General features: G+C 49.5%; 1 protein-coding gene across 3 annotated transcripts in view; it reads right to left on the reverse strand.

Annotated features, from left to right (window-relative positions):
• Window positions 1-1,892: 1,892 nt before the first annotated feature.
• KDM4B (lysine demethylase 4B) overlaps window positions 1,893-17,622 on the reverse strand; it is a 67,538-nt gene continuing 51,808 nt past the window's right edge. For all 3 annotated transcript variants that reach the window (XM_083879761.1, XM_083879760.1, XM_083879759.1), the window contains 10 exons: window positions 15,429-15,607; window positions 13,991-14,213; window positions 11,114-11,190; window positions 10,693-10,748; window positions 10,146-10,254; window positions 5,227-5,412; window positions 4,538-4,702; window positions 3,739-3,858; window positions 2,832-2,924; window positions 1,893-2,145 (listed from right to left, as the gene is read on the reverse strand). In XM_083879761.1, coding sequence (XP_083735887.1) covers window positions 1,960-2,145; window positions 2,832-2,924; window positions 3,739-3,858; window positions 4,538-4,702; window positions 5,227-5,412; window positions 10,146-10,254; window positions 10,693-10,748; window positions 11,114-11,190; window positions 13,991-14,213; window positions 15,429-15,607 — 1,394 coding nt within the window. In that variant the 3' untranslated portion in view covers window positions 1,893-1,959. The remainder of the gene's footprint in view (window positions 2,146-2,831; window positions 2,925-3,738; window positions 3,859-4,537; window positions 4,703-5,226; window positions 5,413-10,145; window positions 10,255-10,692; window positions 10,749-11,113; window positions 11,191-13,990; window positions 14,214-15,428; window positions 15,608-17,622) is intronic.

The raw sequence follows: 17,622 nt of genomic DNA on the forward strand, positions 1-17,622 counted from the left end.
ATTGTCTCTCTCCATCCAGTGATTTGAGGGAATTAAGTGGAAACGATTGCAGGGCAGAACTCCAGGTTGTGTGGCTGGTCCGGGGAGGGAGGGGAGGGCTCAGTGCCCTCTGTCCCTGCCCCTGAACCTGCCCAGCCCGGGGCCAGCACTGCCTCCTCCTGTCCTCTGAGCTGAGCTTGGGGCCAGCACTGCCTGCTCCTGTCCTCTGAGCTGAGCTTGGGGCCAGCACTGCCTGCTCCTGTCCTCTGAGCTGAGCTCTCCAGCACTGCCTCCTCCTGTCCCCCTGGGCCAGCACTGCCTCCTCCTGTCCCCCTGGGCCAGCACTGCCTCCTCCTGTCCCTGGGCTGAGCTCTCCAGCACTGCCTCCTTCTGTCCTCTGAGCTGAGCTCGGGGCCAGCACTGCCTCCTTCTCCCCTCTGGGCCAGCACTGCCTCCTCCTGTCCTCTGAGCTGAGCTCTCCAGCACTGCCTCCTCCTGTCCCCCTGGGCCAGCACTGCCTCTTCTCCTCTCTGGCCTGGGCTCCTCCAGAGGGTGGAAGACTTTTCCAGTGCCTGGGCAGGGTTTGGATCAGGCTCTTTTCCCAGCAGCTCCTCGGCCAGGGGGGGATTTTCAGGTGTCACTCAACATTTCAGGGCTGGGCTTTGCCTTTAATGCTCCAAATCCTCACGAGCTGAGTCCAGGCACAGGCAGGTTTTGCTCTCCTCTGCCCCAGGAGCAAATCTCAGTCTTTATTTAAGGAAAGGATGTCACGACAATCAGATGTTTGGGGCATTTTCTTCTTTAATAGGATAAAAGGAAAAGGAAAAAAAAAACATACAAACACCTCCCAAGCTTCTGTCATGGAATGATTCTCACGCTGTAAGGAGCACAACTCAAAAAAAAAAAAAAAAAAAAAAAAAAAAAAAAAAAAAAAGAGACAAAGGAAAGAGAATTTTCCTGGGGGAGAAGTGCTGCTGGGGGCAGACAGCCCTGGGGGCAGCTCACAGGGCAGGAACACAAACAGCAAACAGAACACTTGCCAAAACAAGGGTGGCACAACTGGAACTCAAAGCCATGCTGATCCTGAACTAGAAAAGCAACTGTGATGGGAAAAGATGGGGAAGGGAGACGACAGGGATGAGCCAGAGCTGGCCATGCCCTCCCAGGGCCCTCCCTGTGAGGTGGCAGTGCCAACACCCCCCCAGGGCTGCAGGGAGCCCAGGACAGGGTGAACATTTCCTTCCCCACCTTCCCCAGCTTACAGAAATAGTGTTTCTTTACAAAAGAAGAACCCAGAACATTCCAGGACATTTGCTCTTGCTCTCCCTCTCCCCGCTGTAACATCAGTCACAATTCATTTTGGGGGGTGAGGGGGGGAGGATTTCATTTATTTTCTGCTTTAAAGCCATAATCTAGAAAAAAATGTTTTGAGGAAAAGTTTTCGTTTTCCCGTTTTTGCTTGCTTGTTTTTTTTTTTTTTAATAATGCTCATTCATAGAAAACTTCACAAAGGTGGTGTCTATGTACAGAAAACACGATTCCAAAGGCTGCTTCAGTAGTCAATGTAATAGCACCTTGAAAGACAAAAGTTTTGACAGGTTTGAAAAAGTCTTTTTTTTTTTTTTTGTTAAATTTTAACCCCATCCTCATTAAAAAAAAAAAAAAAAAGAAAAAAAAAAGAACCAGTCACAAAGCTCCATCTGTAGAAACTCTTTCCAAAGTCTCCTGTGTGAAAAGCTGAAGGGTTTTTTCCAAGGCTCCTCAAGCTCTTGGTCAGCAACTCCTGGCAAGGTCGAGGTAGCAGCCAGACAGGGATTTCCTGCAGTCCAAACCAAGAGGAGATGAAAGAAGTTCACAGCAGGCTATTGCACAGGGCTGCTCTTCCATTCCACAGTTTCCTATTTGTTTGTGTTTTGTTTTTTTTTTTTTCCACCAACTCAAAAAAGGGTTAAATTTTTGAATATTTCGAATGAATCCTGGTTAAAACATGTTGCTCTGAGTCCCAGGCTGGTACTGTGTCTGCAGCAGGCTCTCCATAAAGGCCAAATAATCTGGGGTTTGTCCATATTCTTCGGGATTTCTGGGGGTCCCCAGCCGGGGACGTTTGGCTGCTCTCACTTCATCCCCCGAAAATAAATCTTCCTGAGGGGCCCCAGTGCTGAGGGACTGCAGGAGACACAAAACAACCATTAGGGCACAGCAGGAAAGCAGGGAGAGAGCCACACTCCCCCCCTGGGCTGGGAACAACCTGGGAATTCTCCAGCCCCAGCACCTGCTTAAATGGAATGGCTTTAGAAGGGTAAAGCAAACACCCAGCAGCGGGTCTGGAACCAAAACAAAGCCAGGAAATAAATCCCTCATCTTCTTCTAGGCTCAGTAATTCCACTGTAGGCACTTAAAGTACAGCCTGATCTTGTAGATTAAGGATTTATAGGTAAGAGCCACACTCTGAATCTCCAGTTTGGTGAGAAAAGGGGGTTTGGTCTCATGGTGATAATCAGTTCTCCAGAATCCCCTGAGCTGCAGCCCAGCTCACCTCACACTTGGACAGGAGGACTCACCAGAACTGAATTCATGTGGGGGAAAATGATCTGAACATAATCTTTTAACCAGAAAAAAATAAAACTCTGAGCTGAACACATGCAAAGGAAAAAAAAAATCCTTTCTGTGCCTCTCAAGCACTCAGGGCCAGGATTTCTTCCACTCTGTGTATTTTGGGAATGACAAGGAGCTTTACAGCCACAGGAACTGGAGGCTGCACTCACCTAATGTCTAAAAAAGACATGAAGGGAAATGTGAGGGGGCTCTGCAAAAGCTGCAGCTGGTTCATTGTTTGCTATTTTGGTACCCACCAGGCGAGACTTGACTCTCTTGGGAAGCTCTTCCTCCAAGGTATAAATATCCCCACGCTTCACCATCAGCTGAGAGCCATCCTCAAACTCCACCTGCACAGGGAGGGAGAAGGGGAACTCAGAGGGAATTTCTGCCTCTGCAGAGCCCATCCCCACCCTGTGCCACCCCTGGGCCCTCCAAGGACACCCAGGAGCCACCAGGGGCCAGATCCAAGGATGTCTCCAGGGCTGAGGATGCTGAGCCCCAAAAGTGCTGCTTTCAGGGCCCTTCAGGCACCTCTGTTCTTATCCAAGTGGATTCATTCAGATCCCAAAATATCTGTACTCCAGCTGGCCCCACCACCTCACGTTGCTGCTGATTTTTGATTCATATCCTGAAAAAAAAGCAGCTTTTTCACTGGCAATAAAAGCAGCCCTGTGCTCAGGCCAGGATGGTAATAAGAATTCCTTTCATCTTAAACAAAGCGTTTTCACAGGTCACACGGAAACAACTCCAGCTACAGGAGTACATTTGTATTTCAACCAGCAGAAATAGTCAGCCAGGTACAAAAAAACTCCTCCCATGAAACCCTTTTTTGCTAAGCACTGATTATAGCATGAATTATGCATCAGATGTTCCAGGGATGTTTATTCATGGAAACGTGCACAGCAAAATGTTAAAACTATTAAAAAGTTTTTTTAAGGGATTCTGATTTCCTTTTGCCCAAGACTTTAATACACTTTTCTGTGCGAGGCAGAAGGACGCAGAGCAGAGTTTAATGGAGGTGTCGAGTTCAGGGTGGACAAACTCAGAGGGAATAAATCCTGTGTGCTGCTCCCAAAGCCTCCTCGTGCTGTGCCCAGCTCCAGCAGCCCATCCCTGGAGCAGGATCAGCCCTCAGGGCTGGGATTCCCTGCCACAACTCACCTGGTAGATCTGACTGATCTGGGCTGCAATGAACTTGGCCTTGTAGACGATTCCATCCGTCCACTGCAGCTGCACCAGCTCCCCCTCGGGAGGAGGCCCCAGCTGGAGACAGTCCCTGCTCTGAGGACAGGGAGAACAGGGTCAGAGACACGACTCTAAAATCACAGAACGCTGCAGTGAGCAGTGAGATACGTTGCTGCACTTGTGATTAATTGTGGGCATCTCAAAGAGAACCAGCCTGAGAGACCAGCAATCAACTCTGGCAGCTCCTTCTGCTGGCAGCCCCCAGTTTGGGGACGTTTCTCATTACAAATCCCACAACATCACATCTCCTGGATCTCAAAAACGAGCAGGGCAACTCAGTGAATCAGTGGCACAATCAGGGAGGCAATGCATGAGCTGCCAAATCAGCCTCTCCTAGACATTCCCTCTATTAAGTGAATTCCCTGTTTTGAAGCAGAAGTGCTCACGGACAATCTGCTTCCCCCATGAATCACACTTGTCAGTTGAAAAATAAGATTATTCAAGCACAAAACAAATAGGATGAAACTTAGAACAAACAACTACTTTCTGTGAAGTCATCTGCATTCAGCAAGATCACATCTTTGTAAAGCAACCAAAAACTAAATGAGATAATGTCAGGAACAAGATCTGTCATGAAGAGCGGGATGAGATTTCCTAGGCAAGCAGCAACTTAAAAATTAAAATGAAAAAGCGAAGTTTTGCTTGGCTGTTCCACCCCAAGGCACAGAGGAGCTTGTGCTGCCTGTGACACAGGAGTGTCCCAGAGCTGCCTTACAATGATGCTCTCGGGGTAGACGTTGTCACTGTAGGAACCGTCGTCGAAATTCACTTCGTAGAAGGTCTGAGTGCTGGTGCCGATGACCCTGCAGCGATAGTAGAGCCCGTTCCTGTTCTTGGTGATCACTGCCTGCCCCAGGGCCACCTCCCTCCGGAACGGGACCTGTGGGGGACAGCGGGGTCAGTGCCACGGCTGCAAAGGCTGTGCCCAAAGCCCATGGAATGGTTCGGGTGGGAAGGACCTTAAAGCTCATCCAGTGCCATGGGCAGGGAATGGGACCTGTGGGGGACAGCAGGATCAGTGCCAGCCATGGCTGCAAAGGCTGTGCCCAAAGCTCCATGGAGCCATGGAATGGTTTGGGTGGGAAGGACCTTAAAGCTCATCCAGTGCCATGGGCAAGGACACTTTCCCCTGTCCCAGGCTGCTCCAGCCTGGCCTTGGGCACTGCCAGGGATTCAAGGGCAGCCACAGCTGCTCTGAGCACCCTGTGCCAGAGTTTTACCTTCCCAATATCCCATCCAAACCAGCCCTCTTGCGGATTAAAGCCACCCCCAACAATCCTTCTGCATTAAAAGCACAAAACGTTTCGAGCCAACACAGACGGGGAGAAACCATTTAAAAACCCTCAGAAACTAAAGAACCCACCCAAACCTCAAATCCCCCAAAGGCCAAAGGGCAAAACCTACATTCTGGTTTGCTGCCCTGTGCTTGAAGCAGGTGATGGACACCACGTAGGGCCAGTCGTCGGGCTCCATGGGCACCCCGGCCGCGTGCGCACACGTCACGTGGAACGAGGTGGAGCAGTGCTCAAAGGAACACTGGACACAGGCCCCTGACACCTTCTTCATCCTCTTCCTGCAGTACACACACCTCTGCAAGGGAACACAGATGGGGTGAGACACAGCTCTGAAAGGAACACAGCTGGAATGACACACACACACCTCTGCAAGGGAACACAGCTGGAGTGACACACACACCTCTGAAAGGGAAAACAGCTGGGGTGACACACACACCTCTGCAAGGGAACACAACCAGAGGTCAGAGCTCTGCAGGGAGCAGAGCCTGGGGCCCTGCAGAGACCCCAGAGCCCCCAGGGGATAGGCACACACAGAGCTGCAGTGCCCCAGGCCAAGGGATGCTCTGTGCCAGGCCAGGACTGGCTGTTGCACACGCTCAGGGTCTCCACAAGCCAAGAAACTCCAGGGAATTGTCATTCCCTGTCTCAGCACCTGCAGAGCCACACTGGGCACTGACAGGCTGGAGCCCAGTTTGGACTGGGCTCACTGGGACCAGGCAAACACCCACCAGTGGTCCCAGAGAACTGCTGCAGCCTCACCCTCCTCACACAGCAGTGCACCCACATTTCATTAGTTCCAGCAGCAGCTGGATCCTCACAGGTGCACTGCTGGAAAATAACATTTCCATTTTTCTGAAGGAACAGAACGCAGTGACGGGGTGGCAATTTGCTCGATTATATTTAATGGGACATTGTATTGATTAGATCTCGTGGAATATGAAATCATATAATGGAACAAAAATAATGTGTGTTTATTTTAGATGCATAAGCGTATCAAGCATAAATATTTTATTGGCATCCATGTCAGATGAGCCACTGTGGATAATTCAGTCAGTTTTGCAAACAAAAGAAATAAAAACATTGTATGAAAACACTGGAATTATGGGGGGGGGGGAAGGTCTGAAATCTTGGAGACATTTTCACACTCATTTTCTGCAAAGCATATCCAGTTATTAGGTAAATCAATGTGAGACGTGTGACTGCTTTAAAAAGAAATTACATTTTCTCCAAGTTAAAAATCCTGAGCCTGATGGCACTGACAGTGAGCAGGAGCTGTAGTGGGAGCAAGATCAATTTCCTCCCTCCCTATAACAGCACCAAGTCTTGTTTCCAGCCCTCAGAAATACAGAAAAGGAGATTTTGGGAACCCCAAAACTCTAAAGAATGGATGCTTGCACAATGTTTCCAGGGATCCATTTGGAAACACCACTCAGTTTTGAACATTGCCAGGAATCTGTCACTGACCAGCAAATCCCAGAATGGGGATTTGGGCTGGAAGGACCTTAAAGCCCATCCAAGCTGGCCTTGGGCACTTCCAGGGCTGGGGCAGCTTCTCTGCCTTACCTGAGCTGGGACAAGGCAAATCAGGGCAAAATTAATATCACACACACCAGACAAAGGTGCCTTTCATGGTGAAAATGAACAAAAGGTGTCCCTGACCATGGCAGGGGGTGGAACTCCAAAACCTTCAAGGTCCCACCCAACCTAAACCATTCTGGGATTCTGTGATTCCTTCTCCAGGAACACTTCTCTTCCTTGAAAGCGAAAGATGCCAAAGAACAGGAGATTCATTCTTTGTTATTCCTGTACAACACTCCCCTCCCTGCCTGGGCTCTGGCCCACAGTTACATGAAATAAGTCCCATTCCTTCCTACGAATTAACTGAAGGCAGTTTGTTTACACCCAAGATTAATTTGGCCTTTTTTACACAAAGGAACAAAAGCCAGGAAATTCAAAGGCAGAGCCTGAGTGCTGCCAGGACGTGGCTTTAGCCTTTAATAAGCTGAGCCTTTATCACTCTGCAAACCATGTTCCAGAGGCAGATAAGCAGCAGGAGAGGGCCCAGCAGGACTGAGGGGAGTCAATAGCACAGATCCCATTATTAACCTGTCGATACCCCCCGGGCCAGCAGCAGGGACAGCTGGTGACACACAGGGGGCTCAGGGACCCTCCCAGGACAGGACTCTGCACACACCCAGTGCCCACAGAGCCTCCCTGGGATGGGAGCTGCACCAGAGGGATGTTCAGAGAAAACAGGATAAAAAGAGAAATGTGAGTGGCAGCGAGCCTGAAGTGTAAGGAAGGATGGAGGGAGGGACAATTCCTGGCTCTGAGGGTGGGAAAACACTGGCACAGGTGCCCAGAGCAGCTGTGGGTGCCCCTGGCAGTGCCCAAGGCCAGGCTGGACAGGGCTTGGGCCACCCTGGGGCAGTGGGAGGTGTCCCTGCCCATGGCACTGGTGGCACTGGGTGGGTTTAAGGCCCCAAACCAGTCTGGGATTGTATGAAAATGCAGATGTGGGAATATGGGAGCTGGGATGGGCAGGAACACCAGTGCCAAGGGCTGCAGGAAAGCTGCACATGGAGATTTAAAGGCATTTTCTGTGGGAGGGAAAAGAGAGCAAAGCACAGGAGAGAAATCTTCGGAATAAATGCACACCAGAGTCAGGTCACAGCTGAGAGTAAGAAATGGGCTGTCTGCTGCATGATGAACACTGCAATTCATTTACTCCACTGAGGAATGACAGCTAATTATTCCAAATTTCCACGTCATAAATAATTTACGTGCACAGGCCTGTAATGTGCCATCAATCTGGGAGCAGGAAACTGCAGTCCTGGAATTGGTGCCGTACCCACAAATGGGCTGAGAAGTCTGTGCTGGCACAGGGAGACCTGCCCCATGCTCAGAGAAAGAATAAAAAGGATAAAAAATATATCCTTAGAAAGGATATACCTTTCCCCAGGTCACTGCCACTCCTGGGGACCTCAGCCCTCATCACAGGAACTTAAAACAATATAAACATATTAAAAAATCAAATAATAACCAAGGATAACCCCTATCCTCTCTCTCCTCCACCACCCTCATCCATTCACATCAACTGTCCTCACCCTCACATCATTCCTTCTCTCCTTTTCAATCTTTTCCAGCCACAAAAGTCACCTTCCCAATTTCATCAATAGTGCACCAAGCCCATCACAGCCCAAGTCAGCAGCTCCATCACCTTTTCAGTCACCTCAGTTTCTGTCCCTGTAACTGCAGCTGCTCCCTCCAAAGCACAGACACCCCCAGCTCCTGCACTGACTCCCCACTTGCTGCAGGAATTACCTGCACATTCCCATGAGAATCCTAAAACTCCCCCCCATGGCTCATGAGTGTCTCCACACAATTTAATTCAATTTACAGTCCCTTTGTACCTCACACCCCACACCACTGCCTCTGGATTCTGCCATCCACATTAATTGTTTAATCCTCACCTAACTGGTAACTCTAAAGCTTTCCCAGTGAAGGGTTTAAGCCAGGCTTTGCCGTTTGAGCTCCAAGCCAGGCTCTGGTTACTACCAGCATGAGGAATATGTGCCTGTAAATTCCAACACTGAGGCACTTCATGCAAAAAATTCTCCATATTCCCTAAGACAGGAAGAAAACACGAGGTGCCAATGGAATACAACAAAAAAAAACACCAAACCAAATTTCCTTCCAGAGCTCCAGGAGTGTTGGGACAACGCTCTCAGGGGGGGGTTGTTGGGGGGTCTGTGCAGGGCCAGGAGTTGGATTGATGGGCTTTGGGGACCCTCCCAACTCAGATATTCTGGGATTCTATGGAACTTTGCAGTTTTAGCTGAGGAATGAAGGGGAAATGGGTGCAGTGGGTCCAGGCAGAGGCTCTGGTTTGGAGCAGAGCACAGGAGAGCAGTCAGACACACACAGACACTGCCCTGGCTCTGCAGCACCTCCAGGCAGCCAAGGAAGGGTTAAGGAATTAAGTCATGTTTCCTTGTGAGGCTCCATTAAGCAATACAAGTGAGTGCTGTGTAAAAGGATTTTAAGTTCAGCGTTACAAGTGCTGGTAATGAAGAGGATGCACGTTGCAAGTGTCGGCTGATCCATAAAGAGCCACCGCTGCAAGATTTATCACCCCGGCTCTGCGCTGCCCCATCACTCCTGCTGAATAATGAATGCTTTTTACATTCACATTTGTGTACAAAACCCATTTGCACAACAGAGAAATAACTCTGCAAGCAGGGATAGGTTCCTCCTAATCTCTCACCCGGGCTCAGTGCACTAAGTAGCAGCTCTGTTAACGAATCCATCAGCGCTAACCCATCTATCACTGCTCCAGCACCTTCCCCATCCCACACTGTGTCACCCAGCTGACTTCTCTACCTAAAAAAGCAGCAAAAGCTCAATTTATTTTGCAATAACACACTATAGTGATGGAGCATTAACTAACATTAAGATAAATTGCTCTGAGCTAATGAATCGTCCATTACTAATCCCTCGGATGAGGCCACACGGCCAAATAACAACTTGGAGCTGGGCTTGTGTTAAAATCCTCACAGTCTTGCCTTGCAGTCAGGGTCACAGAAATGTTTATTCATTTCTGCAAGAGATTTCTTGATGGAAAAAGAGAAATGTTGCAAGGAAAGATGAATTAGAGATGAACAAGTCAGCCTCTCTCAAGTCACCATGTCCCTTTGCAGTCCTGCTGTGCAGCACTTGGAGTAAACTCAGAGTAAACGGAGCTTTCAGGCAGTTCACACCTGGCTGCAGGTGGGAAGGAGTCCCAGGCTCTGCCCAGGGTACAGCACCCTCCCAGAGAGTCAAGGCACAGCTGGAAATCAGAGCTGGCTGGGGTCAAAGCACTGACAGGGCTCAGCAGACACAAAGGATGCAGCTTTTGTTTGGAAACGAGAGCAAGATCACCCCCGATCTCAGCTGCTTTACGAACCCACACGACGTTTTTCTGTGTGTTTACATCTTTTCCCTCTGGCTCTTGTTCCCAAACCCCATCCCCTTTGGGACACCCACCAGTTTCCACCTCTGCTCGGGGATGTTGCTGATGTCCACGGGGTGACGCTCAATGACATTGAGGAAACGCGCCTCGGGGACAGCGATGGCACAGATGACGTGGACCCACCTGGGGAGAGCAAAGAGGAGACACAAATCAGGGCCTGCCATTATCCCAATGAAATGCTCAGGAGGGCAGTTAACATTTCCCTGCCTCCCTCAGCACATTTCCAGGGCTCGGCAGCCTCGGCAACGTTCCCAACTGACTGTTAATGAGGGTGGCACAAGGTAAATGCCTCTGGAACAACAGAGACCAACCTCCTCTTACACTGATTTTGCACAATGCTAAACGTTCTCTGAGAAGACTTTTCTCTGAGAAACAGCCACGTTCAGCAGGAGTTCAGCAGCCTGGTGCAATGTTGGGCTCATCCTGCCAAGCCAGCCAGGGGCAGTTCCCTCCCAGAACCCCAAAAGTCGCTGCCACACTGAGAGAAGTTTGGTCTCAATGACCAAATTCACAGGATGAGGTGCAGTGTGGAAGGAAACCCCTCTCAGAGGCAGCACTCACCGGCCATCAGTGGTCACCTGCAGAGCTCCTCCCCTGAGATTGCACAGGCAACATTCCTGGGGAACACAACTGGGTCAGAAGGGCACCCAAAGGCTCTGCCAGGCTGCTCAGCACACACAGAGAGTGACCACACCCCACCTGGGATCCCAAAGGCCACCTGAACCCCCCAGCCCGGTCAGTGGGAGCAGATGGGTGACCCCAGTAGTGCCCAGAGGGAGGGACCAGACGGGATGACCAGAGGGGATGACCACAGGGATGACCACAGGGATGCCCACAGGGGATGCTCATAGGGGATGACCAGAGGGGATGCCTACAGGGGATGACCACAGGGGATGCCCACACGGGATGACCACAGGGGGTGACCACAGGGATGACCAGAGGGATGATCACAGGGATGACCACAGGGATGACCAGCCCTCACCGCTGCCCAGGCGCCGGCCGAGCACCGCGAGCACCACCAGCTCTCGTTGACCAGCTCCGGGCGTATCCCGTAACAGCCTGGAACACACAGAGCACACACAGCCTGCTCAGGGCAGGGCTCCCACAGTATCTCTGAGTCTGACTCTGGGATTTCTCAGTTCAAAAGTAACTTTGAAAGCGTTTGAGGAACTGTATTCAACAGCACAGGCTGCTCAGAGAGAGCCCTCACAGCACCTCTGAGCCTCAGTCTGGGATTTCTCAGTTCACAAACAACTTTGAAAGTGTTTGAGGAACTGTGTTCAACAGGCTCTGGCAAAGTTAGAACTGGGACCAGAAAATAAATAAACCAAACCCCCCACACACACACAGGTAACCCTCATGTCTGGTTTTCACCTCTCTAAGGACTGCAGTGGCAAGGTTTTGTTTCTTTGGGCAAGAAATGGGCTCCGAGGTGATGCCACCACTGCTGGGGTGCACTCACACAGCAAAACAGGGAAGGGCACTAAGTTTTGGCAAGGTTGAAGCAGCTACTTTTGCTGTGTGGTGTTATGGGGAAGGAAAAGCCCAATAACTCAGTAAGGAAATTAAATACCTGCATTCCACACGGTGAGCAGTATTTAATTTACGGTTATAGAAGTGTTAAAAACAGCTCATTTTACAGAGCATCAATTGCTGTAACATGCAAGCACCAAATCCTCCTACAGCAACACCGAAATAGTAAAGTGGTATTCTGCCCATTGTAAAGACAGGGAAATAAGAACAAAAAAAAGTCCTTAGAATTCTATAAAAGGCACTGAGGTTTGTCACTGAAAACAATGGGGAGAAGACACAGATCCAGCTTTGGAAAAGTAGATCCCTGTGATTCCTGCAAGCTTGGAAAGTGAGTGGGAAATTGAAGATAAACATCTCAATTAACACACAGCTCATTCCATCCAGCCTCTACCCTCCCCAACAAAACCCATCCAGCCCTCACCTATCCCAACAAACTGAACAGACAATTTCAGCTGGGAACAACAACCCCAAACTACTGAATTGAACTCAAATAAGACATTCAGAAAGCACTGGGATTACCAGCCCAGCCTGATTTATAAATATCACCCACTTAACCAGATAAACAGCACGTCAAAGAAAGTCAATACTATGGATCTGCAGCTGCTCTCCACATCTGAGGTCTCTTTTCATCATTTGGCAAATCAGGGAAGGAAATTCCAGCCAGGCCCAGAACAGGGACAGGGCTCAGTCCCAAACTGAGCTGAGGGGGAGGCAGACCCTGAGCACAGCCTCCACCAGGGGAGGTTGACATTGAAAATCAGGAAAAATCTCTTCATGGGAAGGGCTGTAAAGCACTGAACAGCCTGCCCAGGGCAGAGGTGGCACCACCATCTCAGGAAGGGGTCAGAAATCCAGGGATGTGGCACCTGGGGATGTGGCTGGTGCTGGGCTGGGGGACCTTAAAGGTCTTTTCCCACCTCAGTGCCCCTGTGAGGGCAGAACAATCCCATTTGCTGAACCCCAGCCTGTCCCATAAGGGTAACCCAAGCAGATCAAGAAAAATTATGCTCTTTTTATGGATTTTTTCAGTGCCTCAAAAGCCCAGAAACTTTCCCCAGACCTTCCCCTCTCTGCAGGGCCTGGCTGCTGGAGCCCAGCACAGTTGGAGAGGGCACTTCCCAAGAACACACACAGGCTGCCAGCTGCTTTTAGAGGCAGCCAAAATCCACCTCACCACTGCAATCCTGCAATCAAAGCAAATGGACTCTCTGCAGCAAAGTCAAAGGGATGTCACAGAGCACAGGGAAACAACTGGAGCCTCCATCAGATCTAAGAGCTCTCCTGTCCTGTCCTCAAGGGGAGAGTACAGCCAAAATTTAGAGTTTCTCTAAAGAAAGATGGACCTGAGCCTGCAGATTAACAACATCCTGCCCACATCCCTCTGTCCTTAAACAGAATTCAGCCACAGAACCCTCCTGCTGGCCTGGACTATTGCAGGGTGGATTGGATGGAGCAGCCTGACCTGGGAATGCAGGATGAAATCCTCCTCCTCACACCCACCCTGCACCCCACGGCCTGATCAGCCAGAAATGTCCAGAAGAATCAGGGAAATTCAGCAGGAACAAAAGTTTCCTTGCAGTTCCCCAGCCCTGCTGAGCTGCACCGGGACCTGCAGGCTCTAAAATTGGAACAACAGAAGTAATTCCAGCTGATGCAAGTCAAATAAGATTCCCCATCTGTCAAGATCAAACAGCTGAAGAGTAATTCGTCACAAATGTGAACTGGATGCTGTTCAATCTCCACTGAAGGTACACTCCACCAGGATTAATCAGATCTTCTTTTAGACAAAACTATCGGGGAAGCAAACAGACATATGTTCCCTTTTGTAATCAAGTGCCATTACCACAAACACTATCACAGGCACTAATAAAATATATCTCAAACTACTCCATAATCTCTGCTGCACGCAGGAACAATCCAGCCTCCCCCAGCAGAACAATATTGGAACGAAATGTGTGAGAGAAAAGAGTGCAATAAAGCCTTGGAGTTCTGCTTTATTACAAAAAAATGAAAGGTATCAAAAGGAAGAATCTTTTCTGCGAGACAGAGGAGGAATCAGCCAACAAAATAAGCAGTAAAAAGAATATTGGTGTGTATTTTTAAGCCAAGATGGATTTGAATACACAGATTTTGCTGTGAGAGAAAGGTGATGGGAGCTGGATGAGCTTTAAGGCCCTTCCAACCCAAACCTGCCTGGGATTCCTGATAAAAGAGATAAAAATGGGAGTGGCAGGACACAGAGCTGCCAAGGAGGAGCTCAAACACAACAACACACAAAGGCCAGAGTTCCCAGAGCCCAGGGCTGTGGGGAAGGTGAAACACTCACTGGCATGGACCTGCAGGCAGCATTTGGCACAGGAGATCAAGGGGCTGGTCCCGTCCTCTCCAATGTAGGAATTCGAAGGAAGGGGCTCGGTGTTCTCTCCACTTGAGGTAAAGCACATCTCTGGGATCAGGGGCTTGGTCTTCTGCCCACACCTGGACAGGTGCAGGAACGAGGAGGGCTCCCCTGAGGGGGCTGGGGCAGCTTCCTTCTCCACCTGTGAGGACTGGGGACAAAACTCTGTCACTGGAGCTGCCCCTTCCTGGCCAGGAGCAGTTTCCTGTCCTTTCCCTGCCCACCCTGAGCATCCCCTTCCAAAAACCCACCCAACACCTGGCACAGGCAGGCAAAACTCAGCCCCAACCCCTGATTTCCTGCCTTGCCTCTCCCCCTCCTCCTCCTCCTCCTCCTCAGATCTGTAATTTGTTGTGAAAGCTCAGAGAAGCATCACAATAATGAGCAGCTTTTCCTGTTTTCCTTCTGCAAAAATCTAAATTCCTAAATTGCAGCTGAAAACACTGAGGAAAAATAAAAGAGGAAAATATTGCCAGAAGCAAGGCCTTCCCTCCCTCTCTCCCATCCCTCTGGCATCCTTCCCTACTCTTCCTGCAGGAAGTTCTCCTGAAGGACATTTCAAGGTGTCTGGTAGCAGACAAGAGTTAAAAGCAATGGATAAAAACCAGCTCAGCTGCACCCAGTTCTCCTCACAACAGCCAGCAATCAGAACAGATATTTTATTTCCAGTCCGTGTCATAAATCAAGAGATTTTATTGAAGGGGTTCTGCTCTCCTCAGGAAAAGCTACAAGTATCTAAGGCACCAATTCCTGGTGGGCACACAAAGCCAGATTTGGCTTTATGTGAGAACAAATCAATGCACAACTGCACAAATAACTAATTCATCTGATGAATTTTGCCTTTCTGCTCATAACATCTCCCAAAGCATATTGGTAGTTTCCAAAAAAAGATGATGGATGTGCTTACTCAGTAAATTTTTATTTCGTGGCTTGTTTGCATAAATTCAGCAGCTCAAGGCCCGTGTGGGAACAGGAGCCTGGTGTGACTTTTCCCTGCATGGAACAGTGTTTGCAAAGCTCTTTCTGTGTGAGTTCAAAATGAACACTGAGAAAGGCAGGGAAGAGAACAAAAAAAGGCTCCAACCACTGCCAAACCCAACCACGTTTCTTTGGTGTGCAAATTTGTATGGGTTTGTCTCTATCAGAGGTGTCTGTGTCCTAATCCATCCACAGGACAGTGTCAGAGCTTCAGGTGGGACATCAGGGGAAATCTCTTTATGGAAAGTGTGGCCGGGAAATGGCACAGGCTGCCCAGAGAATTGTGGGGTCACCATCCCAAAAAACACAGACACAGATGGGGGAGACTTGACCCCAGAGGTCTTTTCCAGCCTCAGAGATTCCCTGAGCCCTGTGAGGAGGGAATTACCTGGTTATAGGGGTAGAAGAGGGTGCAGACAGCACAGTATGGCTCACTCAGGGCAGCAGCTGCATTGAACTTCCTTTCAGCTGGGAAATTAAATGCTCTGTTCTTCCACTGGAAGGAAAGTAAAGATTTCAAAGCCTCTGGATCACTCATGTCTTCCTCTCCAGAAAATGGAAACGTTTCTGGAATGAAAAAGGAAAAAAAAAATCCCAAAACAAAGGGCAGTCAGTAAAGGCAAAAGAGTTTGTGGTTAGAAGAGGCAAAAGAAGCAAGGCTGAGTTAAAGAGCTCAGGTCTCAACAACACAAGAAGTGCAATAAATAAAAACATTCAGCTCCTCCATGTTCTCTCACAGGCCTGTGCCCCCAAAACTTCCTCCAATGGCCAGAATGTCCCCTCTGGGGACAGGACACACGAGGCAGGGACAGCAGTGACCTCAGGGAACTGGCCAGGAGCAAGGACAGAAAGGAGATTTACTGCCTTTGTAACTCTCTCACCCTTTCCAGCTGTGAAACCTCCACCACCCTTCAATGAAGATTTAATTTGAACTTTGCGAAGTTCCAAACACAGGATACCAGTGCAAGGAGCTGCCCTGTCCTGTGTGCAGCAGGGAGGAGCTGCCTGCTCTGGGGGCTGCAGCTGCTGTGCCAGCCCAGTTCCCACCCCCAGACTGACCCAAACCCCCCAAGGGACATCCCAGAGTGTCCTGCCCACCCTGACCCTGCTCAGGGCTCTGCAGAGCCATCCCCACACCACTGAACCCCCCATCTGCATCCCCACCATCCCTCCCTCTGCCACAGCCCTGCCAGGGACTGCTCCTGCTAATTAATTCCTTATTTTATAAACCTTTTCAAGGTCCTTGGCATTTCATGATTAAACCACTGCAGGCTCCGTTTGTGGCAGTCTGGGGGTCCAAGTTTCTTACCCTTCCTTCTGAAGGAGTTTTGAGTCACTGAAAGTGTTAAAGAAATTTTCCACTCAAGGCTGAGTGTAAATCACTCCCTGCATCACCAATCTGCAAAGTTTCCAAAAGAACAGGGAACTCAGAAACATCTTGGAAGAACATTATCCCCAGAGCTCAGCACATTAAACCAAATTGTTCACTGCTTCACTGTTAATTACTGGAAATAAGCAGTTTATGTTCTGCTCTACAAGTCTAAGTCTCCTCTCGAGTTCTCCCTCCCTTTGAAGATTTTCTGACTCTTGGGTTACCTCAAAGGATAAAAGGAACTTGGGAGTAAAAACCTTAATGGCTGAGTTTACATCTCAGGTTTTAAATGTCGCCCATAACGCGTTTGTCAGACAATGTGGAAATTTTATTGTGTTTAATGAATCCCTTTTTTGAGGTGCTGAGAGCTGCCTGCGTGGCTCTGTCACATTCCATACGAGGGTGACTTCCTAAGAAATCTCTTATCTTGTTCATTTTTAAGAGATGAAGCCAAACCCACGTTTCTCCAAATTTCAGTGGAGGCACCTCAGGTGACAGGCCAGGATTTATGACAGCAGAGAAATCAGTGAAAGCAGCAGCCAAATCCAGAGTGACAGAGGGAGAGAAGAAAGGGAGTGACTGTCTGTGCCATCACCTCCTCTGCTCCAGGATGGATCCAGGGGGACACAGACATTCAGGAGGGTTCCCACACTGCAAACAATTTGTCTGGGCTCAGTCTCTGTGTGACATTTGCAGGCTCCCTGTTCTCCTGCAGAACATCATTCCCTGGAATGTTTCATCCTTGCACATCATTCCCTGGAACAGCCCGGGCTGCAGGGAGCTGCCTCTGCTCCCTTGGTGGGGAGGGGAAGAATCTGTTTGATCAGATTTTGCCCAGCAGAGCTGTAAATCAGCCCCCAAGAAATGCCAACTTCCACAAGAGCTGCGCCTGCTGCACCAGCCAAGTCCCCAAACACCATCCAACAAGTCAAAGCAGGGAGAAGAATCTGCCTAATGAGGATCCTCCAGCACAGGGCTGGCTCCAAGGTCCCACACCAAAACAAGGTAACAAATCTCAGCTGCCTCTGCACACTCCAGTCCCTGTTACACACTTGGAAGGCACCAAATCCATCCTCCTGAGTGAGGAAAGGAGCTCTGTGTGCTCAGGAGGAGCCCCTTCCTGCAGGAGGCTGCTCTAAAAGCAATGGATGGATATTCCTGAAGGAGAGAGAAGGGGAAAGGTGTTGTCCTTTGGAATGAGGAGTGGTGA

Source organism: Zosterops lateralis (assembly GCF_965231275.1).
Source record: "Zosterops lateralis genome assembly, chromosome: 29".
In the NCBI taxonomy this organism is placed as follows: Eukaryota; Metazoa; Chordata; class Aves; order Passeriformes; family Zosteropidae; genus Zosterops; species Zosterops lateralis.